The sequence below is a fragment of the Hyaena hyaena genome, unplaced genomic scaffold (genome assembly GCF_003009895.1).
Source record: "Hyaena hyaena isolate Hyena2069 unplaced genomic scaffold, ASM300989v1 scaffold_280, whole genome shotgun sequence".
Classification (NCBI taxonomy): domain Eukaryota; kingdom Metazoa; phylum Chordata; class Mammalia; order Carnivora; family Hyaenidae; genus Hyaena; species Hyaena hyaena.
In genome coordinates this window covers 1,580,712-1,605,687 of record NW_024080912.1, presented here as the reverse complement: position 1 = coordinate 1,605,687, position 24,976 = coordinate 1,580,712, and the positions used below count along the sequence as shown (strand labels likewise).

At 50.2% G+C, this 24,976-nt stretch overlaps 1 protein-coding gene across 1 annotated transcript; it reads right to left on the bottom strand.

Moving 5' to 3' along the window:
- Positions 1-1,317: 1,317 nt before the first annotated feature.
- TEX33 (testis expressed 33) lies at positions 1,318-23,211 on the bottom strand. The gene is made up of 7 exons (XM_039246155.1): positions 23,089-23,211; positions 22,912-23,014; positions 17,645-17,704; positions 13,338-13,780; positions 11,424-11,568; positions 1,657-1,767; positions 1,318-1,483 (listed from the first exon to the last, which is right to left on the bottom strand). The coding sequence occupies exons 3-7, from the start codon at positions 17,664-17,666 to the stop codon at positions 1,386-1,388; spliced, it is 819 nt and encodes a 272-aa protein (XP_039102086.1). The 5' UTR covers positions 17,667-17,704; positions 22,912-23,014; positions 23,089-23,211; the 3' UTR covers positions 1,318-1,385.
- Positions 23,212-24,976: the final 1,765 nt, after the last annotated feature.

Genomic DNA, 24,976 nt, shown 5'->3' with positions numbered 1-24,976 from the left:
CCCCTCCTGCCTATAGTAATACTCTTGCACAGTCTCCTATTATGAGTCTGGGCTGGACCATGTGTTCTTTTGACCACAGGGACATTAACAAGCCAGTGCAAGAGGTGATTGGCTCTTACACTTTAGAGTCTTATCTTCTTGGAAGGCTGCTGCTTGAAACGCAGTCACCACGTCAAGAAGCTGAAGCTAGCCACAGGGACAGTGGCCCCCCCTCCCCCAGCTATGGCGGCCATCCTTGCTGAGGTACCAAGCACGAGAGAGAAACAGCCGTCCTCACTGCAGATGTCACGCAGGGCAGAAATGAGCCACACTGAGCCAAAGTGCCCAGTCACAAGCAGACAAATGATCATTGTTGTTTTAAGCCTCTAGGTTTGAGGGTGGTTTGGAACACAGCAAATAATAACACGGCAAGTAATAGAGTGTGCACGTCAGTGACCTGAGGGGTGGGGTGTGCTGTCTGCTTGGAGACCCACCAGGTTTAAAAAAAAAAAAAAATCCTTCATGGTCAGCTGGTAGACATGACTCTCTAACCTGGAACCCCATCTCTGGGGGTCTCTTCCCTGGGAACCTAATTCCCGGGGATCATGACTGGTTAAGGATGACTTTGGCTTTAAACAATGCAAAGTTGCCCAGACTCCAATGATATGAAGCCCAGAGGTGGCGGCCTCTGTGCGCCTGGCAGGGTGGATGGGGCGGCTCAGCGAGGTCACGGACAACCCACATTGTGATTCCTCTGCTCCCAGACTGTCTGCCAGCCGCGGTCTGCCCTGCGTCTTCCTCCCTCAACACAGCAAGAGAAAGGGATGCTCCCCAGCTCTCCCAGCAGAGAAAAGAATTTCCCAGAAGGCTCCACACACTCATATCTCTCCTTACATCTCATTGGCCCAAACCGAGTCATACACCCATTTCTGAACCAATCAGTTTGTGTGTGTAAGGACTGGGGCAAGAATTACCCTGAGACCAATCAAACCCACCCCTGCATTGGAGGAAAAGTATGCCTGATTCTTCTGAAGTCCGTGGGCTCCTGGGGGAGGGATGGGTGTCTGGAAATAATTGGAGTTCAGCTAAGGAAGGCATGCAAGGTAAGTTCCCACAGAGTCCACTGTGAGGCCCCTCCCACGGGGCATGGGGGAGGAGCCAGGCACCTCTCAGCTCCCACATCCTGCCCTGGAATTATGAGGGAAGGGGTGTGTGTCTAGGGGAAAGGTCAAGGGTGAGTTTGGGCCCTCGGGGCTTCTCTCCTCCCCCAGCTGATCTCCCCAGTACCTCACATCAGCCCCCACCCCAACATGAAGGGCAGGCATCAAAAAGAGAACATTCAGATGTGTGTCTTTCTTTATTGTTAACGACTTCTCAGAGTGGAGGGCACCTCTTCTCAGTCGTATCTAGTACTTGGAGCCCCTGCTTTTGCGCTTCTCTCCGTATTTCTCATCCAATGCTTTCTGTAAGTTCACATTCATAGCATTTTTCTGGTGCCACCTTCCTGCAGAGAGCAAGGAAGGGGCCAGGTCAGATCACCCAGAGGATCTCTGGAGTGCCCAGGGCCCAGCGGTGATCCATGCCTGGCCCGCCCCAGAGCTCTACCTGTTGCTGTGGTTTCTCTCCGAACCTTGGGGCCAACACACCCCGCCTCCCTCACCCCAGGCCCACACATACCCAGATCATCCGTCTTCCTGCCATGCCAGTGCTCTAAATCCCTCACAGATCTCTCAATCACCTCTGGGGTGTAGGAGGCCTTCATAAGGCTCGTCGTCTCCTCGGGGGCCCCTGTAAAACCCCATGAAGAGATCCCCAGAAGCCCCAAGTCAATGGAGGTCAGGCACTCAAGGATCCATACCTGGGTGTCAGTTTCCCCTATGCATGGTGGACTGTGGGAGGGCAAGGGTACGGAGAGGCAGGCCTGGGTTCAAACACCAGCTCTGCCATTAATGAACAGTGTGGCTTCAGACAAGTGTTTAACCTCTCAGAGCTTTTGTCTCTTCATCTAACCAAAGGAATAACATTTTCTTGCAAGGCTGGGAAGATTACATTACTGGAGATTCATTGGAGTATCTGGCACGGGGCAATTAACATCTCTTTTCAGAAAATGTATTTCTATGTGTACAGTTAAAACACAAAGAAGTAAGTTACCATGATCAAGAGAGAGAAGAAACCCCAAACAGAGGACCAAATCCCCAAAGATAGCAAGGATTCAAATGGTTGGTTACAAAATAGGAAATAAATGTATTTAATGTTTCAAGTCACGAGACACAAAAGGTACAAGCAAAGACAAAGAAACTACCCAGGAAGAACAGATTAGTAAAAGACGCAAATGAGATCTCAGAAAATGAAACATATAATAATTGAAAAATAAGTTCGATGGATGATCAGGGGTCTGGGATTGGCTTTGAAATACTGCAGGGCAGGCAGATGGCTGCATGGGAGAAAAGGTGGAACAAGATTGGCCAGAAGAATTGTCAAAGTGGGATTAAGAGTGCAACATATAGTCATTTAATTATTCTCTCTTCTTTTAAGTTTGAAAATTAGCATCAGAATGTTTAAAAGCAAATTCAGGGTGGGGGCACTTGGGTGGCTCAGTCGGTTAAGCGTCCAGCTTCAGCTCAGGTCATGCTCTCACAGTTCGTGGGTCCGAGCCCAGCATCAGTCTCTGTGTTGACAGCTCAGAACCTGGAGCCTGCTTCAGATTCTCTCTCTCTCTCTCTCTCTCTCTCTCTCTCTCTGCCCTCTTCCCCACTCTTGCTCTCAAAAACTAAGTAAACAGTAAAAAGAAAAATTTTTAAAGCAAAATCAGGGAACAGGGAAAATAGTAGATTAGATGCAGCTAAGAAAAAATAGTCAACAGGAAGATATAACTAAAGAAATTAACTAGAATGCAGCACAGAGAGGGGGAAATGATGAGGGAAATATGAAAACGTGGTGAAGATGAAGGTTTAATGAGAAAGCCTAATATATGTCTAACTGGAGTTCTGAAGGGGGAACTGGACATAACAGGGAGAGGCAACATGTGGAAGACAGAGCTAGAAGTTTTCCAGAGCTGGTGAAATAGATGAATCCTTAGATTCAAGAATCAGTCATTATTTTACCCCATAAATTATAACCCATGTATATTATGTGTAATTTATGTATGTGTATATGCATATATACTGATGTAAACATCCATCAATTTATGGGCACTTCGTGTGTGTGTGTGTGTGCGCGCGCGCGCACCCCAATTGGCATACATAAAAGTTCTTTAGCTATGTACATCCAAGGAAGACGTAAAATACCAGAGACAAAAAAAATCTTAGAAGTAGCCATAAGCTGCGGCATCTGGGTGGCTCAACTAGTTAAGTGACAGATTCTTGATTTTGGCTGAGGTTCATCTCATGGTTCATGAGTTTGAGCCCCGCATCCAGCTCTGCACTGACTGTGTGAAGCCTGCTTGGGATTCTCTCTCTCCCGCTCTCTCTGCCCCTCCCCCATACTCTCTCTCTCTCATAATAAATAAATTTATGTATGTAAGAACATATATACAAACTTAAATATATATATATATATGAAGTGACCATAAATCGACGTATGTTTACATCAGTATACATGTATATATACACATACATACATAAATTACACATAATATACATGGGTTATAATTTATGGGGTAAAATAATGACGATGATCTCTAACCACCTTTGAAGATGTATTATAAGCCAAGCACACAGTTCTCAGAACTTTACAGAACTTACGCATTGAATCTTCTCAACAGCCCTGAGAAGTAGGTATGATTATTACCCCCCTCTTTTTTTTTTTTTTATTTATTTCTAGGAGAGAGAGAGAAAGACAGCGTGAGCAGGGGAGGGTCAGAGAGAGAGGGAGACACAGACTCTGAAACAGGCTCCAGGATCTGAGCTGGCAGTCAGCACAGAGCCCGACGCGGGGCTCGAACCCACGAACCGCGAGATCATGACCCAAGCGAAAGTCGGACGCTTAACCAACTAAGCCACCCAGGCGCCCCATTATTATTACCCCCCTCTTAATGTTGAAGTCACAGAAACACAGAAAGTTTAAGTCATTTGTCTAACGTCACACAGCTGGTCAGTAAAAGCTCTAGGGCCCAAACCCAGACTCTGTGTCTCCAGATTCCTCAGCTTAAACTACTTTGCTTCTGTAGAATTAAAATTCTATAACCTAACAACATGGAAGCTGAGATGGGGCAGAGAGAATAGGATGGAAGCCTGTTTATGTCCTTATATGACTTGGGAAAGCCTAAATATCTTTATTAAATCTAGTGTATTAGCTATACATGTAAAAATGTCAAAAGTAACCACAAAAAAATAGGAAGATTAAAGACATAAATCAGAAAAAAAGAAACCTGACTCAAATGCAAAACAAGAAAGGGAGGAGGGGAAAAACCATCACCAAAAGAAAACACAAAATAAGGTCATAGGAAAAACTCTAAATGCTTCAGAGGTTCGTATAAATATAAATAGAGGGGCCCCTGGGTGGCTTAGTCGGTTGAGTGTCCGACTTTCGCTTAGGTCATGATCTCGCGGTTCGTGGGTTCGAGCCCCGCGTCGGGCTCTGTGCTGACTGCCAGCTCGGAGCCTGGAGCCTGTTTCGGAGTCTGTGTCTCCCTCTCTCTCTGACCCTCCCCTGCTCGCGCTGTCTCTCTCTCTCTCTCTCCTAGAAATAAATAAAAATATTAAAAAAAAAAAAAAACCAATGGACTGAGGACACAGAGATGATCCATATTAAAAATATATATATATAAATAGATTAAGTCCCATTAGTTAAAAAACATGATCAGACTACAGAAAATATTTTCCAAATATATATTATGTAAAGCATACTTTAAAAAATAAAAAGGACACAGATAAAGGATAAACATGGAAACATAGAAAAAGATGTACCAAACATGTACTAACCAAAAGCAATCTGGTCACGTTCTACTGATATCAGACAAACAGACTGTAAGGCAAAGGCATCTCGAGACGAAAATGTGAGATAAATGAAAAACCGCTGCGATTCACTCAGACGATGTAGTAGTTCTAAACTTGCTGCATTAGAATAATCTTGAAATAGATAAAGCAAAGTTGCCAGAGCCTCAGGGAGAAATTGCCAAATCTGCTGTCCTAGGGAAAGATCTAAAGATACATCTTTAGTAATTAATAGATCAAGCAAGAATATAAAGAAGAAACCAGAGACTTGTATAGGAATATTTAACAAGCCTGCTCTATTCGACAAACACAGAAGCCTGAACCCAAGAGACTGTTTCAAACACTTATTGATCATCTACAAAAATTGACTGTCCACTGGGCCATAAAGCAAGTGTCAACAATTTCAAAGGACAGAAACCACGTCAGGCCACTTTCACTAATGACAACGCCATCCAGCCAGAAAGCCACTGTTTTAGACACTCTTGGTGTTTGTGACTTTAGATGCTCACATGACAGAATGTTATTGTTAGAAATTTGGACTGAAAGGGTGCCTGGCGGGCTCAGTGGGTAGAGTGTGCAAATCTTGATGTCAGGGTTGTTAAGTTGGAGGCTCATGTTGGGTATAGAGATTACTTAAAAATAAAATCTTTAAAAAGGGAGGGAAGGAGGGAGGAAGAAAGGAAGGAAAGAAGGGATAGAGAAAGAGAGAAAAAGAAGAAAAAAGAAAGGAAGGAATAGAAAGAAAGGAAGGAATAGAAAGAAAGAAAGAAAGAAAGAAAGAAAGAAAGAAAGAAAGAAAGAAAGAAGGAAGGAAGGAAGGAAGGAAGGAAGGAAGGAAGGAAGGAAGGAAGGAAGGAAGGAAGGAAGGAAGGAAGGAAGGAAGGAAAGAAAGAAGGAAAGAAAGAAAGAAAAGTAAGAAAGAGAAGGAAGGAAAATTAATTTGAACTGAAGGTCTAAAGATGAGAGAGATCAGAAATCAAAGCAAGCTGTGAAGGAAGCCGACTCCTCTGGATGGAAATTTCTAGCAGGCATCTAAAAATCTGCCAGAGGGGGGCGCCTGGGTGGCTCAGTTGGTTGAGTGTCTGACCAGCTCAGGTCATGATCTGGCGGTTCATGAGTGCGCTCTCTCTCTCTCTTCGCTTTCTCTCTCTGTCTCTCAAAAATAAAATATTTTTTAAAAAAATAAAAAGGCAGGCCTTCCGGGGGAACGTACCAGCGTCGAGCTGTGAAATGGTCTGATTTGGAAACTAGCTAGCATATTTTGATCCTTGGCTTCCTATGTGTTGAGTCACCCCTCCTCACCTCCAAACCCAAGGTATTGCCCGCCTCTCCTGTTAAATCTAATTAGAGGGACGCCTGGGTGGCTTAGTCGGTTAAGCGTCCGACTTTCGCTTAGGTCATGATCTCGCGGTTCGTGGGTTCGAGCCCCGCGACGGGCTCTGTGCTGACCGCCAGCTCAGAGCCTGGAGCCTGTTTCAGTCTGTGACTCCCTCTCTCTCTGACCCTCCCCTGCTCACGCTGTCTCTCTCTCTCTCTCCTAAAAATAAATAAAACATTAAAAAAAAAATCTAATTAGAGGCTCCGCAGTGTGGTCACTTGGGGAGCTTGATGTATAGCCCGAGAATCTGGGGGGTATGAGAACTGGGAGCAAAAGGCACTGGCCTGACATGTCAGGGCAGAGAGCGTCCAGCCCAGCCTTCCTTCCACAGACAAGGGTGCTCTGTGGCCCAGGGGTGGGCGAGTGGAGATTAGAGCCAGCCTGGTACCACTTAAAATAAATCCTACTCTCATCTGATCATCCTCCATGGCCTCCCTGCTTCTTCTCATGTCCCACTGTGTTCTGTCCAGACTCAGCGGAACAGCCAGATGGGTCCCTTGAAACGTAAGTAACTCCTCTGTACAAAACCCTACAATGGCTCCCAGTAACGAGGCCAGGAAGGGCCAGTGCCCCCATCGGGTCCCTCTGCCTGACTGTTCTTCCCCAGGAACCCACAGGCTGACCTGCTCCCCTCCTCAGGGTCTCCCACCCAGACGTCACCTTCTCTGCGAGCTCTGCCCAGACCAGTCTATCTACCGTTGCCGAGGGGTTCACACACAGGGGCTAACGCTACAGAGAAAAGCAGGGGTGCTGGTAACAAAAGGCAGGCAGTGCAGGGAGAGAAGCACCGACCAGAACAGGGCAGGTGGCAGGGGAGGGGCTTTTACTATGCTTTAAACTGCACACCTCGGTTTCACACCCTTTTCTACACGGATGGCAGCTTTCACAATTCAAAAGGAAAGTGGATCTATGCTTGTTTAAATGCAGGAAGACACATTTGGTTGAATATTAAAAAATCAGCTAATAGAGGGGCGCCTGGGTGGCCCAGTCGGTTGAGTATCTGACTTCGGTTCAGGTCATGATCTCGCGGCTCATGAGTTCGAGCCCCGCGTTGGGCTCTGTGCTGACAGCTCAGAGTCTGGAGCCTGCTTTGGATTCTGTGTCTCCCTCTCTCTCTGCCCCTCCTCTGCTCGCACTCTGTCTTTCTCTCAAAAATACACATTTTTAAAGATGTTTAAAGGAATAGAAAATAAAATGTATATAAAGTACTTAGAGCTGCCCCTGATGGCATAGGTTATATGTTGTGCATAAAAGTAGCCAATAGTATTATTAAAAAGAAGCCCCAAAGAACCTAAAAATTACTGGAATTAATAAGCAAGCCAAGCAAGGCTTCAGGACAAAGGACTAATATGCAGAAGTAAAAACCACATCTGTGGATACAAGCAGCAAAGTTAGAAAACGTAATTTTAAAAAAGATACCATCTGAAAGAAGCAGCAAAGGAAAAGTTTTTCTAAAGAAAACTAACCAAAAAACTACCTAGTCCTTATAGAAAACAATATATCAACTGTTATTTACAGTTGCTGAAAGATTTACATTAATGAACCTGCCTATCATATTCACGGATTGGAAAATTCCTTATCACAAAGCAGATCGTTGCCCCTAATCTGAGCTATAGATTCAACATACTTCCAGCTAAGATCTCAACAGGGCTTTTGTTTTTTGTAGAAATTGATAAGTTATTTCTAAAATCTTTGTGGAAGGGCGCTTGGGTGGCTCAGTCAGTTAAGCGTCTGACTTCCTCCCAGGTCATGATCTCACAGTTCGTGGGTTCAAGCCCCATGTCGGACTCTGTGCTCACAGCTAGCTCAGAGCCTGGAGCCTATTTTTGGATTCTGTGATTCCCTGACCCTTCCCTGCCCACGCTGTCTCTATCTCTCTCTCTCAATAATAAATAAAACATTAAAAATTTTTTTAAATAAAAATAAAATCTCTGTGGAGGAATCAAGGACCTAGAAAAGCCAAGGCATTAATGCTGCTGGTGGTGATAGAGAGGGAGGCTGGTATCTGCCCAGCCGGAGACTGGACTACCTCTAATACTTGGTCATTAAAAGCATAACATTTGATTTTTTTGTGTGTTTTTTATTTTTTTTTAATTTATTTCTAGGAGAGAGAGAGAGACAGCGTGAGCAGGGGAGGGTCAGAGAGAGAGGGAGACACAGACTGAAACAGGCTCCAGGTTCTGAGCTGGTTGTCAGCACAGAGCCTGACGCGGGGCTCGAACCCTCGAACCGTGAGATCATGACCTAAGCGAAAGTCTGACGCTTAACCGACTAAGCCACCCAGGCTCCCCAAAAGCATAACATTTGAAGCGCCTGGGTGGCTCAGTCGGTGAAGTGGTTGACTTTGGCTCAGGCTCAGGTCATGATCTCGTGGTTCTTGAGTTCAAGCCCTGCATCGGGCTCTGTGCTGACAGCTCGAAGCCTGGAGCCTGCTTCGGATTCTGTGTCTCCTTCTCTCTCTACCCTTCCCCCTCTCACACTCTGTCTCTCTGTCTCTCAAAAATAAAAAAACATTTAAAAAAAATTTTTTTAAAAAGCATAACATTAGACAGTGGGCAGAACGGAGGGCCTGGAAACTGATCCCAGCACATGTGGACGTTTGGTGAATACCAGTGGTGTCATTGGGGGAAGAGGGGGGACGACTCAGTAAAAGGTATTAGGGGAATTGGGAATCCACATAAAGGAAGAATTAAACAGGAATCCCTACTTCTCACTCACAACAGAAATCGACTCCAGGTGGATTAAAGATTTCAATGTGAAAAGCGAAACTAAATATCTTAGAAGACTATGTGAAAGATTTTCTTTAAGACTCACATGGGGTAGAATTTCTTCAACCCGGTCTTTCTGGAACCTTCTCTCTTGGGAAATAGTAATTTCAGCCTCCCAGATTTTCACATCAAAATCTTGAAATCATCCTTAATTCCTCTCTCCTCCACCCCAAATCTATTGATTAGCATACCCTGTATGCTCTAGCTTACAGATACCCAGAAGCCTGCTACATCAGACCACCTTCATCATTATCTGCCTGGGCCGCCATATTGCACAATGGTGCCTCTAGGGTTGTGCAGGGTCCCAAGCCCTGCTCCCTAGACCAGGCCACCATCATCTGCCCCACCTGGATTTTTACAGTCAATTCCTCACTGGTCTTCCTGTTTCTGCCCCAACAACCCTGAACTAGTCCTCAATGACAAGCAGAATGGTCCTCCAACTTAAGTCACAAAAATGTCGTTTCTCCTGCCTGAGATTCTCCCTCCCCTGGCTTCCCAATCCCTCAAGAGAAAAGACTTTCTGGTGGCCTTCCCCACCCAACCCTTTGCCTCTCTGATCTCTCTCTCTCCCTCTCTCTCTCTCAAGTTTATTTATTTTGAGAGAGAAAGGATGAGTGGTAGAGGGACAGAGAGATGGAGGGGGGAGAGAGAGAGAGAGAGAGAGAGAGAGAGAGAATTCCAAGCAGGCTCCTGACTGTCAGTGCAGAGCTCGATGCCGGGCTCGAACCCACGAACTGTGAGGTCACGACCTGAGCCGAAATCAAGAGTCGGCCGCCTAACTGACAGAGCCAGCCAGGCGCCCCCTCCTCTCCCTCACTTTTGTTCAACCACAACCTGGAACCGCTAGCGTGAGGCAGACAGAGGGAGTGGAAACGAAAGGGACACCCGGGCGAAATTCACCGGCAGTTGGTGCTAAAGGTGAAGCCCAACCTGACCGCGCCTGGCCGATTTCTGGAGTATAAATACTACCATGGTTCACTGTAAAATAGCGTTGCGATGCCAATCAGTTAAGGAAGCTTTAACAACGGACCCTTGTGAGCTGGTGCCAGCTGGTTTGAGCAGGCTCTCGCACCAGCCGTGCCAAGGCTGTGTCTCTCGGGCTGGTGATGGGCACACAGTGCTTTTCCCTTTGTGTGGACCTTACCCTACAAGGGTGTGTGTGCTGATGGGTGATTATCGTTACGGAGACACATGGAAGGCAGGAACCCAGAGGCCCCGAAAAGAGGACAATCTGAGCTGTCTTCTCTCTCTCCCCCTCAGCACCACCCCGTCTCTAAGCTCAAAGAAAAAGCCAGAAAGGCTTCCAGTGGCTGTCTGGTTCCTTGGGTGATGGGGATCTGAGCCAGGCGAGGAGGTCTGCCAGGCTCTGGGGACACTGGAGAGGTCCTGGTGTGACGGAAGGAAGAAAGAAGAGGACCGGACAGAGGTCGTATTTTGCAATGAGGCTGAACTCGAACGTGGGGGCAGAGAGAAGCGCCTTGCACGATGGCCTTGGACCTTCATCTGAGCATTCTGTTAACCCTTGGGCACAGGGTCACAGCGGGGAGGTGACCCTCGAGCCGAGGAAAGACTCTGGGGCTTTGGAGGCGGAAAGAAAACATGGATCTGTGCCCCGACCCACCACCTACAACTGAGTGGTCTTGGGCGAACTTTCCGATGCACCTGTGAAATGAGCTAATCATTCTTGCCCCTAAGCAAACAGGATGGTGGTGGCCCCTAAGCAAACAGGATGGTGGCGGCCCCAGCCCCGCAGAGAACACTGTAAAGATGTCTGCATCTCCAGCCGGTCCTTTCCCCCAGGCAATGCCACCACCCTCTCAGGGAAGGAAAACTAATGGCCTGTCAGCTACTCACTCGGAGCCCCAGGCCAAGCGGCTTCAAGCTGCAATTCAGAATCCTGTCGCTGACCCACCGAGGGCCACGTTTTCATTGTTACCTCCCACGATGCCAAGAAGGTGACCAAAGCCAAAAGAGGTGAAGGATCTTGCCTGAGGCCACACCCAGGGAGTGGCAGGGCTGAGCTTTGAACCTAGAAAGCCTGATATTGTCCTCCCTGTGACCAAATTAGGACACAGATTATGACACCCAGAGGTGTCTGAGGGAGTGCCAGCTATTTGCCAACGGGGATGGGTTTTCCGCATGGTGAGGACAGATTGCTGGAGCCGGGACATTCCCAGCACGCGGCACAGGGCCTGGCCCGGGGAAGGCCCTTGGTGACGGTGAAATGTGTGTCCCTGGGAATGAGTCCTGGGTCTCAGACCCCATAGGGGTCCAGGAAGGGGCGAACACCCCAAAGGCCTTCCCTACCCAATGCCTTGGGCACCACAGTTGCTGACGGCCTCCACCCTTGCCCTTGAGCCTGACCTTGAAACAAGTTTGACCGCGTGTTGTAGCCCAGATTGTAGTACTCTGAGAAGATGGAGTTCATTTCCATGGGTTTCTGGGTCCTGCTGGACCCCGAGTTGGCACTCTTCTGGCCCTCAGAGGCTTCGTCGATGGCCCTTTGAGCCTGTGTGACAAGCAAGGAAGAGACAAGGGAAGCAGGATCAGCCCCCTACCCTCCTCCAACTCCCCCTCCCTCTCACTCTGCCCTCGCCACCTCTTAGCCCACCCCTACCCTGCAGCCTCCAACCAGGCCCAGGGCCAGGGGCTGGGAGAGCTGAAGGCCCTCCACCACTCACACCTCCCCACGTGCCACACGGGCATCGGAGCAGGTAATGATCATAAAGCCTCCTCCCTGCTTTGAGCACCTAGTGTATACACCGTCAGGAGAGGTCTGAGAGCACTCAGAGCCCTGATTTTTCTCTAGAACCCAGGCATCACCTAGGGCAGCTCGGGTGGCTGCTGAGATTTCATCAGGGCCAGCTCCTTCCTGTACCAGTGGGGAACCGAGGCTCAGACTGGGTGAGGAACCAGGAAATGGGGGTGTGTATCCCAGTTCTGCCATGACCCAGCTACTGACATTGGGCGAGTGTCTGCGCCTCTCTGGGCCTCAGTTTCCCTACTTGTAAAATGGGGGTGGGGGCCAAAGTAGATGGCCATTGAGGTGGCCTCCAGCTCTGATATTTGCTGGCTCTGGGACACTTGTGTCAAAGCCAGACAGAAAAACCAGATCTCTTGATTCAAGCCCAAGACAATGATGACCAAAGGGAGAAATGACACCATTCCAAGGCCGAGAGGGGCAGTGACAGACAGTGATCACAGAGCCAGCCCTAAGTTGGGACAAGGGCCTCCAAGTGGGACAGGACATTTGGGATTGTGACTTCCCAGACTAGCAGGTGGGTGTGGTCACCACACCTTATAATGACAAAGTAGAGGGGGGACCCAGCCCACAGCCTTTGTGATCCTAGGGATTCTGCTTGCTCATTGAGACCCTAAGCAGCTCGTGTCACCTCTCTGAACTTCTCTTGTACCATCTGTTCAAAAAGAAGCCATAACTTGCACAAGGTAGTCGCTGTGAGGGTTGAGACGATGGCTTTGAAAATATCTGTCAAGATGCCAGAGCAGGAAGAACGCTCTCGCGTTTGACGAGAAATAGCAGTTTTGTCTCAACTTTCAGCTGATCCATAGGGACTCACCGAATGGTGTATCAGGTGGGGAACAGTGCTGGCATCAACTAGTGATGTCTGCCATGTTGTGGCAATGTCGGCATCGACTAGTGATGTCTGCCATGTGCAGGACATGGAAGTTGTGGCATACATGCCATGCCTTTGCCAACCTGGTATAGCCCAACTGCCTCACTTTACAGATGTAGGGACTAGAGCCCAGAGAGGGGAAGTAACTTATCCAACATCACCTAGCATTTGGGGGCAGAGCCAGGATTCAAAACCAAATCTTCTGATTCCCAGTCAATGCCATCCATCCACTCAACGTTGTCTCCTTCAGGAGACTTGTTCAAGTTAAAAGCATCTGATCCAAAAGCCAGACTTCTCACTGCAAGGTCTGTAAAGGCCAGACCATGATAGCCCAGTTTGGATTCTTATCCTATAGAACTGGTTGAGTTTGGTGAACTTAGGTAACGCCTCTAAGCCTTGGGCTCCTTACCCATATGCTGGTGGTAACAATAGTACCTGCCTTACCGGGAAGATCAAATGAGTTGTGCATGAAGACTTTAAACTGCTCAGTGCCTGGCACATCGCAAGGGCACAGTCAACATCACTGTCATCAATGATAGTATTGTAGGGACTCTGTACTTGACAGCAGGCTCCTTGGGGGTCTTCATAAGTCTCCACGCATAACCCATCTGCTGCCCTCAGCCTCCTGTGCCCGCTCTGATACCTGCTCCTCAGAGATCAGCTCGTCCACCATCTTGCTCCCAAACTTGTGACGAATGTTGTTGGGAATGACGCTGCTCTTCTGGTCCCGGGCTCCTATGTTGGGACCTTCCTTTGGTCCCTGGCACAGCTGAGCCTCCTCTTGGATAGAAGCCCTGCTCTCCCTCGAGGAGGGTCTGTAGCCTCCGTTCTTCAGGGACCCACACTGTGAGTCCTTCCCCGAGGACAGAGAACCCCTACTGATGGCCGTTGAGGGTGTGGGCTGGACCTCCTCAGAGTGGGGCTGCCTTAGGGGGCTGCATCCCCGGTACAGGGTCTCCTGTGGGGAGACGGGGGCCTGGTACTTGAACTTGGGGGTGTCCAAAGGGCTAAGGGCAGTTCTCCAGGAGTCCGTGTCCTGCTGGCTTTCCTTGCTGTTCAGATGGGCCCTGGCCATAGAGGTTGTACCTGAATAGGGGGAGAGCGGGAGGGAGGGAGGGAAAGAGATAAATGCAAAGTAGGGGACAGAAAGGGAGACAGTGATGAGGCAAGAAGGAGGAAGAGACAGACACGGAGCCTCAGAGACCTGGAGCAGATAAAGGCGAGGCAGAGAACTGAAGGAACCCCATGAGAAACTGCTTTTTCTGCTCCTTTTCCTGCTTCTGTTCATGCTGGGAACTGTGCGCAGCCTTATCCACACCTTACAGATAGTGTATGCCCTCCTTGTAAAGGTCAAGGGTTTAATGACTTCTTCAGAGTCTTCCAGCACAATAGACAATATCTAAAGAGCGACATGAACGTTTTTCAAGACGGACTCACCCAGACCCCTCACTTCAGGACATCAGTGCCTTACAGAAAATGCCTAAACACCTGTCCTTGCTCCTGGGTGCCTGAGAAGACATGTGCACGGGACCACTGTCCTAAAGGAAAACCCCAGGCCCCAAGCAAAGAGGAGACTCGCTCCCCTCTCCCTTCTGAGTCTCCCAGACACTCTGTCTGCATCTTCACTCTCTACGTCTTCAACAGACCCTGCTCTCAACTTCCTCTCGGCTCACATTTCATTTCCGTGTCCTGTGAGAAGCCAAGGACCCTCTTGGCTGGTCCTTTGAGACCCCTCGCTGGGTCCTCAGACCCAGCCAGCCTGCATCAAAGGGAGGTCAAAGGGACGGGGACAGAGAGCGGTCATAGCAGCCAGAAGCACAGGGGAGAAATCAGGAGAGACAGAGGAAGAAGGAAGTTCAGTCGGCCAGGCCTCCCGCCTCCCACTGGACAGGATCAACCCACATTGTTTTTGACAAGAGCAGCTGGAGCCCCAGGCTGTCAGCCTTGAGGCCCCGGCTGTGTGACCCTGACCTCTCTGTGCTTTGTGAACTAGCTCCAGTAGGTTAGTTCTCTTCCTGGCTTTGAATCCCACAGGGATCCAGTGGAGAAAGCCAGCAGCGGTGGGAACTGGCAGAGGGTCTCCTTGGCTGGCCCAGTCACGGGGCTGGATGGGCCAGGTCTTTGCTCCCCATTCATAGCTGCTCCCCAGCCCCCACTTCCCTCTGCCGTCTTCACTATTCAGGTGGCATCACCCCAGCCACTTCCAGGCTCTCCAACCAGCAGCCGCGCCTTCTGGCCCGGACTCCCAGTCCCTCCTTCTTGTCTTCGCCCATCCCTGGCTCCAACCAAACGGCTCCTCCTTCCCCACCCCCAATTCCCAGTGCCGCCCCCCCGCCCCCCCACCCCGGCCTGGTTCCGCTACCTAGAAGGCCTGCCCCTCCTTCTCAAAACCCTCCCCTTCAGTTCCTTCAAATGCTGTCTCATCAAGAATCCTCCCCGACACCCACCCCAGCCTGGCTTTCCCGCCCTCCAAGATGGGGGGTGGCGGCCTCACTGAAGTGGGGCCTTGGGTGGGTCAATCCTGGACCTCCCGCAGCACCCACCAGACAGCCCCGTGCATCTGAGACGTGGGGTGGAGGCCAGCAGTAAGCCAGCGAGTAGGGGGCTGGAGGGGTGTCAGACCCAGAGTGACACTGCGCGCCGTCAGCGTAACACTTCATTTCTTTTCATGCTCACACCTCTGACATCAGACCGCATCTGACAGTCGATGGCCCGGGTCTAACCGGCGATGTTTTTCTCTTTGGGGCGGGGAAGCCACATAAGTAACGGGGCATCTTACAACCACAGGGATGGTGACTTAAAACACTCGATTTATGTAACGTGTTACGCATTCTATATAATGCGTAGGAGTATATAAATTCTTTCTTCCCTTGTTCATCCTTGTATTTTCTGTGCAAAATACAGAAAAGGAGCCTTTCCCCCACCCCCGGCCTCAACCACCACACACACAGCCTCAGTCGGCCTCACCCCCTGCTCCCCAGGCTTCAATCCCAGGTCACCACTGTCAACGCATTTGGTGAGCTTCCCTCCAAAACATTAGAGATAGCTCCTCCAGCCCTCCTGAAGGATACATAGTTTTGCTTCCCTTTTGTTTATAAAAGGAGATCAGATTCTATGTATCCGCTTTGCAACTTGCTGTTAAAAAACCCCCCACTGTGCCTTGGGTTATGGTGGGAGACTCAGACTGATGGGGCAGGATTTAGCAATTTCGATTTCCAGGGCGCGGGTGTCAGAGATGGCCGATGGACAGCAGCGGGGGTTTGCCAGTTCCTGGGGGTTTTATTTCATTCTCATGGGATCCTCCAAGTACGGGCAGTGCCCTGCGGAAGCCCCTCTCACTTCCCGCCCCCATGAGGAGCTGCAGACCCTTCCGTAGGGCAGTGGAGGCAGAAAACGCTTGCCTTCCTTCCTGCCCCACCCCCCCACCTGTGAAATCAGATGCTGTTTTCGTTCTTGCTCCTTGGCCATCCACACAAAAGGCAGAGGGAGAACTTGTTCCTGAGACCAGACCCGGCGGCCTTCCCTACGTCGAGTCCTGGTTCCGCCCCAGCAAACAAATGGGAGCCTCTGGGGACAACCAAGGCCAGGGCCGGGCACCCTTCTCAACAGAGTGGAGACAGCGTATGAGCTACGCTCAGCACCCACCCCATCAACCACGGCCCTTCCTCCTGCTTATGGTGGGTGGGGGGGGCGGGGCTGAGGCCCAGGGCAGCGATGGGCTCCTACTGGGGTCCCGCAGGATGCCGGGCTCACGACTCAAGTTGCAGGGCTCCCCGTTTCTCCCAGGCCGAGCTCCCGACTGCCTCATTGATCCTCACGTTACAGCGGAATCGCCTGCCCACCTTCCCTCCGCCAGCCCCTTGGGGTGACAAGCTTTCACTGGCCGGACCCGGTCCAGAGAGCCCATATTCACCAACCCACCTGCTGATGGAGCACAAACTGTGTCAGGTGCTGCGTCAGGCACCGGGGACACAACAGTGAACTAAAAGGCCAACCCCTGACCTCTTGGAGCTAAATATTTGTGGAATGAATGAATGAATGAATGAATGAATGAATGTTGGCTGCTGGCGTTTCAGGAACCCCATTGTAACTCTGCTGTTCCTCCTTCCCTTCAGCTGTAAAGCGGGCAGAGCAAGACCAGCTTCACTTGCTGTTGTGAGGGTCAGATGGTCAGTGCTCAGTTTTCCCAGCTTGGCCCTCAATCAGATTCCCGCCCCCAACACGCCCCCACTCATTACATCCGTGGATTCTAGGGCCCCTCCTGACGCCTGCATCAGAGCCTCCCTGAGAGAGGCAGAATCTGAGAGTTTAACATGGCCGGGGTCCGGGGGTTTTTGGAGAGAATTTCCAATAGGCAAGTCCTCCCCGATCTCACTGGATGGCCACACGCCTAGGGCCCCCTCTCAGAGCTGACCTGGCCCAGTCACTCCTGCATTGAAGGCCTCCCCCCTTGTCCTGTAGGCAAAGCCCCCAACTCGGGGATCCAGGCCCAGGACCCAGGAGCCATATTGACTTCTCTAGGTTTCGCCAAAGCACCTCTGACTTCTAGATTTCTGCCCACGCTGTTCCCCACGCCTGGACCCTCCCGTCTCAACTCCTTGGGCCACACCACTCCCTGGGCCCGGCTCACTCAGGACCTGCCCGTACCTTCCAGCCACGAGACCAGGCCCCAGCTGGGTTGTTCCTCAGCACTGCCCTGGGGCGCTCGCCTCCCCCTGAGCCCTGCAAACAGAGACTGGGCACAGCAGAGGGGCAGATGGGAGGGGCCAGCAATATTCCTCTCCCTGCCTTTGATTTCTGTCTTCAAACAGAACGCAGAGGGAGTCAGGGCCCCACCGTGGGAGACCCAAGCAAGACTGAGACCCAGATCGAGGGAGAGGGAGCAGGGGCTGTTCCCTGCTGCCCCCAGGGTGCCCATCCAGAAGCTGGTCCCAGGGCAGCCTGTCCTACCTATTTGGCGGCCCAGCTCCATGGACTCTTGCTCTGGGACAGGTAATTCCAAGCTTCGTCCTGTAGACAGAGAAACACATTTGGTCATCACAGATGACACATGGTCTCTGCAGAGACAGATGAGCTGAGCGCTGAACATAGAGGCCCTTGGCCATCAGCCCGGCCCCACCCAGCGCAGCCTGAGCCAAGGGAACTGGCTTGGCCAACACAGGAGAGCCGAGCACGGGAATCACCCTGGTCCAACCTCAGTCTTTGCTCCAAAGAACAGGCCTCTGGGCCGAATTTGAGGGGCAGCTTCGGAATCTTCAAAGCCTCTGCTGCTCTCGGGTTTGTGTTCCTTTTCCCAGTGATCTTTCCTCATATTCCTAATATTTTATTGCAGTGGCTTTTAAGATTTTCACCGCAAATAAGAAAGATAAAACGACGGATTGTATAGTGAATGCTTCACACCTGACCTAAGCGGTAAGCATCTTTGTAATCAGGAGAGCATGGAAGCTGCAAGTCAGAGCTGGAGGGGGTCTTTGGGATTAACTAATCCAATCTCTTGGTTTTATAGATAAAGGAACGGAGGCCCAGGGAGGGGGAGTGTCAGGTCACCCAGCCCCGCTGGTCTGCTGGTAAAGCCCAGAGCAGATGAAGAGCTTGGTCAATTTTGTTCTTTGGAAAAATGACAAAGCAAAACACCCTATTAATGTTGACACTTGATAATCGTGTGGCAACACCTGTGTGACTGTGCAGCGTCTGATATGGATGCTTCCAATGATCCCTGTCCCCCTGGTATTCACACAGCGTGTTAGCCCCTGGCCACACACACACCCCGCCCTGAGTGTGGGCTGGACTTAGCAGCTTGCTTCTGATCCAAAGGATATGACAAAGTGGAAACATGTCACTTTGAGATTAGATTAGTGCCTTCTTTTTTTTTAAATATATTTATTTTTGAGAGAGAGAGAAATAGAGTGCAAGCCAAAGAGGGGCAGAGAGAGGGAGACACAGGATCCGAGGCAGGCTCTAGGTTCCGAGCTGTCAGCACAGAGCCCAACACGGGGCTCAGACCCACGGACCAGGAGATCATGACCTGAGCCAAAGTTGGATGCTCAACAGACTGAGCCACCCAGGTGCCCCAGGTGCCTTCTGTCTTGTTCACACTCTTTCTCTGGCTCTGCCTGGATTCCTTGCTCTAGTAGAAACAACTGCCGTGTTTTGAGCTGCCCCGTGGAGAGGCGAACAGCTCACGAGGAATGGAGACCCTTGGTCCCATAGTCCTCAGAGAACTACCTGATCCTGTCCCCTCCCCAGTGAGCATGGTCGTGGATCCTTCCCTAGTTGAGCATTCCTATGAGAACACAGCCCAGCAGACACATCCATTATAGCCCATGGGACACCCAGAGGACCCGCCCAGGCCACACTCAGGATCCAGACTCATAGTAACTATGAGATAATAAATTTGTACTTCTTTAAAGCACATAGGTTTTTTAAAAAATGTTTATTTACTTTTGAGACACAGGACAAGCAGAGGAGGGGCAGAGAGAGAGGGAGACACAGAATCTGAAGCAGGCTCCAGGCTCCAAGCTGTCAGCACAGAGCCTGACATGGGGCTCAAACCCATGATCCGTGAGATCGTGACCTGAGCCAAAGTCAAGACACCCAATCGAGGCACCCAGGCACCCCTAAAGCACGTAGTTTTAAGTTGCTATGCTTTGTGGCCATTTGTCACGCAGCAAGAGGTAACCAGCGTATATTTTGGTACCGAGATGGGCCGCTGCTGTAACAAATAACCTAAAAATGTGGGAGTGGCCTCAGAATCAAGCAGTGTTGAGGCGTGGCTGGAATTTGAGGGACTTGATGGAGGAAGCCTACATTTCCTTAACAGATGTGCAGGCACAAAAGGACGCGAGGAATGTGTTTTTCGAACCTGGACGAAGACGCATCCTTGTTATGTAACAATGGAAACTTATGACGTGGCCATTGATGGTTATGTGGAAAGTAGAACATGTGACGGGTGAGCTGGGGGATGTAGCAAAGGAGACTTCCAAGCAAAGGCCCTGAAGACGCCTCCCTGCTTCTTCTTGTAGTGAAATATGAGAGGAAAAAGCAGCACTGAAGGAAGGACCATTAAACACAAAAGAGGCAGGACCTGATGGTTTCGGAAAACCTCATCCTCTTCAAGTGCCAAAAGATGCTGAAATTAAGAAATGTGTTCAGGGGCGCCTGGGTGGCTCAGTCGGTTAAGCGTCCGGCTTTGGCTCAGGTCATCATCTCACGGTTCGTGAGTTCAAGTCCCGCATCAGGCTCTGTGCTGACAGCTCAGAGCCTGGAGCCTGCTTTAGATTCTGTGACTCCCTCTCTCTCTGCCCCTCCCCTGCTCTCACTCTGTCTCTCTCTCTCTCTCTCTCTCAAAAATAAATAAAACATTAAAAAAAAAAAACTCACAGGAGCACCTGGGTGGCTCAGTTGGTTGAGTGTCTGACTTAGGCTCAGGTCATGATCACTTGAGTCATGGGTTAGAGCCCCACGTCGGGCTTTGCACTGACAGTATGGAGCCTGCTTCAGATTCTCTGTCTCCCTCTCTCTCTGTGTCCTACCCTCTCCTCTCAAAAATAAATAAACATTAAAAAAAAAAAACTTTATAAAGATGAAAAGGTCAGGGCCTTATTCAGTCACACAAAGGGCCCTTTCTTTTCTTTCTTTTTTTTTTTTTTACAAATAGTTTATTGTCAAGTTGGTTTCCATATAACACCCGGTGCTCATCCCCACACGTGCCCTCCTCCATGCCCATCTCCACCCTCCCCCCCCCGCCCCCATCAGTCCTCAGTTTGTTCTCAACATTCAAGAGTCTCCCATGGTTTGCCTCCCTCCCCCTCCCCCACCATTTCCCCCCTTCTTCTCCCCCATGGTCCTCCGTTAAGTTCCTCCTAATCCTCCTATACGTGCAAACATATGTTATCTGTCCTTCTCTGCCTGGCTTATTTCGCTCAGCATAACACCCTCAAGGTCCATCCATGCTGCTACACATGGCCAGATTTCATTCTTCCTCATTGCCATGTAGTATTCCATGGTATAGATAAACCACATCTTCTTGATCCATTCGTCCGTTGATGGACACTTAGGCTCTTTCCATGTTTTAGCTATTGTGGAGAGTGCTGCTATGAACATTGGGGTACATGAGCCCCCATGCATCAGCACTCCTGTATCCCTTGGGTAAATTCCTAGCAGTGCTATTGCTGGGTCATAGGGGAGTTCTATTGTTAGTTTCCTGAGGAACCTCCACACTGTTTTCCAGAGGGGCTGCACCAGTTTACATTCCCACCAACAGTGTAGGAGGGTGCCCATTTCTCCACATCCTCGCCAGCATCTAGAGTTGTCTGATTTGCTCATTTTAGCCACTCTGACTGGTGTGAGGTGGTATCTCAGTGTGGTTTTGATTTGTATTTCCCTGATGAGGAGGAATGCTGAGCACCGTTTCATGTGTCTGTTGGCCATCTGGATGTCCTCTTTGGAGAAGTGTCTGTTCATGTCTTCTGCCCATTTCTTCACTGGGTTGTTCGTTTTTCAGGTGTGGAGTTTGGTGAGTTCCTTATAGATTTTGGATATTAACCCTTTATCTGATATGTCATTTGCAACTATCTTTTCACAAAGGGCCCTTTCAAGAGATAAGTGTTCACCTCGAAGACCCCCAGTGGAGTATTAGGACCTCTAGGAAGTTTGTCTCAGCAGGAGCCCCAGAAGAGAGGAGCATAGCTGTTGTCTAGTGGTGTGGGCCCCTGGGGGATTCAGATATTGAGGAAACTATCAGCAAAAGCACTACCAGCTTGGAGGAAAGGGGGCAGAGAAGTACAAAATAGAAAAAGACTGGTGGACTCTCAAATTCTGCGGGAACTACTCAGCCTATACACGTGCTATCTTCTATTTTATTGTATTTTTAAAGCATAATTAGAAGGGAGGAAGCAAGCACCTGCTGGGAATTGCTGAGAACCACGGAGAATTATTTCCACGCCTTGAAACCCAACCAGGGAAAGTTCGACCATTCCCTGGCTGGATTTCAGAACTGCTACGGACCAGTGATTTTGTGTCTCCAGCTTCCTTGTTTTTGAATCGAGATGACTGTAGCTCGCATCCTAGGTGTCCACACCATTGTGTGTTGGGTGCATTCACACAGAGCTTAGTTTCACAAGATCGACTGATGGGGAAGGACTGAGCTCAAGACGCCACAGCCAAGGAGCCTCTTCCACACCTGGGTCCGATTTGTAGAGCCAGATTCTAGATGCAGAATCTAGAGCATCAGCCAGAGCTGATGCTGTAATGGAATGAGCATTTTTTTTTTTGAGATCTTAGGCAGAAATAAATGTATTTTGCACGTGGAAGGGATGTAAATTATTGGGGCCTCGAGGGGACCCTGAAGTAAGCAGTTGACAGGACTCCCGAGGATCCTGTCCCTTGGTATTCACACTCTTGTATAATCCCATCCCTTGCGTGTGGGCTGCACCTGTTGACCTGCTTCTGACCAATGGAGTATTTGATGGGATAATGTGATGGGCTGTCATTTCCAGGATGATTGAAGACTGAACATAGAAGATTGTGACTCCATTGTTCACACTCTGTCAGGCTCTTGGCTGGCTCACTGTGATAAAAGAAATGGCCATGTCGTGAGCTAACCTCAGGAGAGGCCCACCTGGCAAGGATCTGAAGGATGCTTCTGGCCAGCAGCTCATGAGTAACTGAGGCCCTCAATTCAATAATCCATGAGGAACTGAGTTCTACCATACGAGCAGCCCTGGGAAGAGGTCCTCTAGTTGAACTTCGATTATATACTGTGAAAGACCCTGAGACAGGGGACCCATTGGAGTGCATCTGTATTTCCGACCCAAAGAAATTGTGAAATAAAAAAGTGTTCTTAAGCCACTACATTTTGGGGTGATTTGTTACCCAGCAAGAGATAACTAATACAGATCATCTGTTATGCATGCTGACATTTAGTAGATTAATCTGTCTTCATAAGGACGCAGGTGTTCAAAGAAAGTATTAACTCACCCTCTTTCACAGATGGAGAAACTGAGGCTCAGGAAAGAAACAGGAGCTCAGCCAGGTGGTACTGAAACCACGCCCGACATCTTCTGTCTCCTTCAAGTGGGCTGTCTGCTCCCATCCCCATCTCTCATCCCCTGTTACCCACCCCCCTGTCCGCCCCCGATGTGCCCACAGCAGCGTCCCATCTGCCCCCATGACGCCCCCAGCCCCCTGGACTGGCTTGAACAGAAGTGTGAACTCACTGCCAGGTTCTGATGTGGAAAGAAAGGTCCCAAGAAACGTCAGTCAAGGAAGCCAGGGAAGAAGGTCCAGTTGTGTCTGGGCTCTCTTCCCTCACGAGCGGCCCTGAATGGAGAGAGGGACAATGAACTCCTGGGTCCCAGAAGACCCCCGGCCCACCTCACAGGCCTCGGCCTCACCTCTCCACTCTCTCTCATAACGTCAGAAAACACCTGAACCACGCTGGCACCTGAAGAGCCCAGGAGCGCAGATGCACAGGGCAGAACTGCTGCCGAAGGCAGCTGGGAGGTTGCTAGGGTACCGCCCTCCTCCACTTTCATTGGAGTTGCCATGGAGACCGCTATACATAGGGCTCTGTTACCTCAGAGGGCTCGGGGCCTTCCCCACCCCCACCAGGGAACGGGGGAGGGGGGGTGAAGCCAGTACTGAGGGGGAAGGAGGGGCCTTCAGGCATTGCTCGCCTCCTCATCCACTCAGAATGTTTCTCCCTTACATGTGCCAGGTTGTGTGTCGGGCATGGAGGGCTCGGATGCCATCAGATGGAAAGGAAGTTCTTGGAACTCCAGCCGATTAAATAGAGAGAGTGATTAGTGTTGTCTGGGGAAAGGAGTCGGGGCTTTCAGAGGGTCCATTTGGGCTGGACTCTGACGGATGTGTAGGAGTTTAACAGTTTAGAAGAGACTTGAACATTACAGAGTGAACGTGCTTATGAGCACAAGTATAGGCCAAGGGGAGTGGGGAGGGGAGGAAAGGTGTGCCTGGAGCTGTCAGAGCTGGACACGAAGGGATCAGGGGCCAAGTATAAAATGAGAGCAGGATGTGAGAGTCGGCACTACTCCCCCCTCCAACCACGAGGGCAACAGAAGATTCCTAGTTAAGTGGCTTCTGCAGTTGATGCCAGTGGGAACTCACTCCTGTCCGGCTGCTGCTCAGCAGGGGTGGGGGTGGAGGGGATGCTCCCCCTACCCCACCCTACCGCACCCCCACCAACCTTCCAGGGTCTCCCCAGGTGGCAGAGAGCTTGGTTACACTCGGGGGCCCTGAGTCTGGGCCTGCCACTTAAGAAAAGAGTGACGTTGGGGCACCTGGGTGGCTCTCAGTCAGCTGAGCGTCCGACTTTAGCTCAGGTCATGATCTCATGGTTTGTGAGTTCAAGCCACACATTGGGCTCTGTGCTGACAGCCTCAGAGCCTGGAACCTGCTTCCGATTCTGTGTCTCCCTCTCTCTCTACCCCTCCCCTGCTCATACTCTGTCTCTCTCTCTCTCTCAAAAATAAATAATAAATATTTTTTTAAAAAGAGAGAGTGACTTTGGCCAAGTTTTTGGCTGAACTTTCCTGGTGTATAAAACAGATACAGCTCCCCACCAAGGGTAAGAGTGAAAACTGAGGGGCGCCTGGGTGGCTTAGTCGGTTAAGCGTCCGACTTTCACTTAGGTCATGATCTCGCGGTTCGTGGGTTCGAGCCCCGCGTCGGGCTCTGTGCTGACTGCCAGCTCAGAGCCTGGAGCCTATTTCAGAGTCTGTATCTCCCTCTCTCTCTGACCCTCCCCTGCTCACGCTGTCTCTCTCTCTCTCTCCTAGAAATAAATAAAAATTAAAAAAAAAAAAGTGAAAACTGAGTGAAGTCGCTTTCGGGAAATGCCTAGCACATTGCCTGCCACAGAGAGATGTCGCCTGTAACTCAGTGCTGACCTCAGGAGCCACTCGTCAGCAAGGCCTTCCACGTACATCGGACTCGCACGCCCTTAGCCACGGCCGCATCTTCCCCTAGATCCCCCATCCAGACCACCGCCGCCTCCTGTCTCCTCACCCATCTCCTGGTCTCTCTGCCTGTATTAATTGCTCTCTGCCTGTATTAATTTTCTCTGGCTGCATAACCGCATTACCACAAACGTAGCTGCTTTGCACCCATTTATTATAGCAGTTGTTGTGGGTCAGGGCACTGGGCGTGGCTTAGCTGAGTTCTCTGGCCACTGGAGTCTCCAATAAAGGACCTAAAGCTAGCGCGACAAGGACAGTGTGGTGGCGGGAGGGCCCCAGCCCTCTTCCACGCAGACGCTCAGCC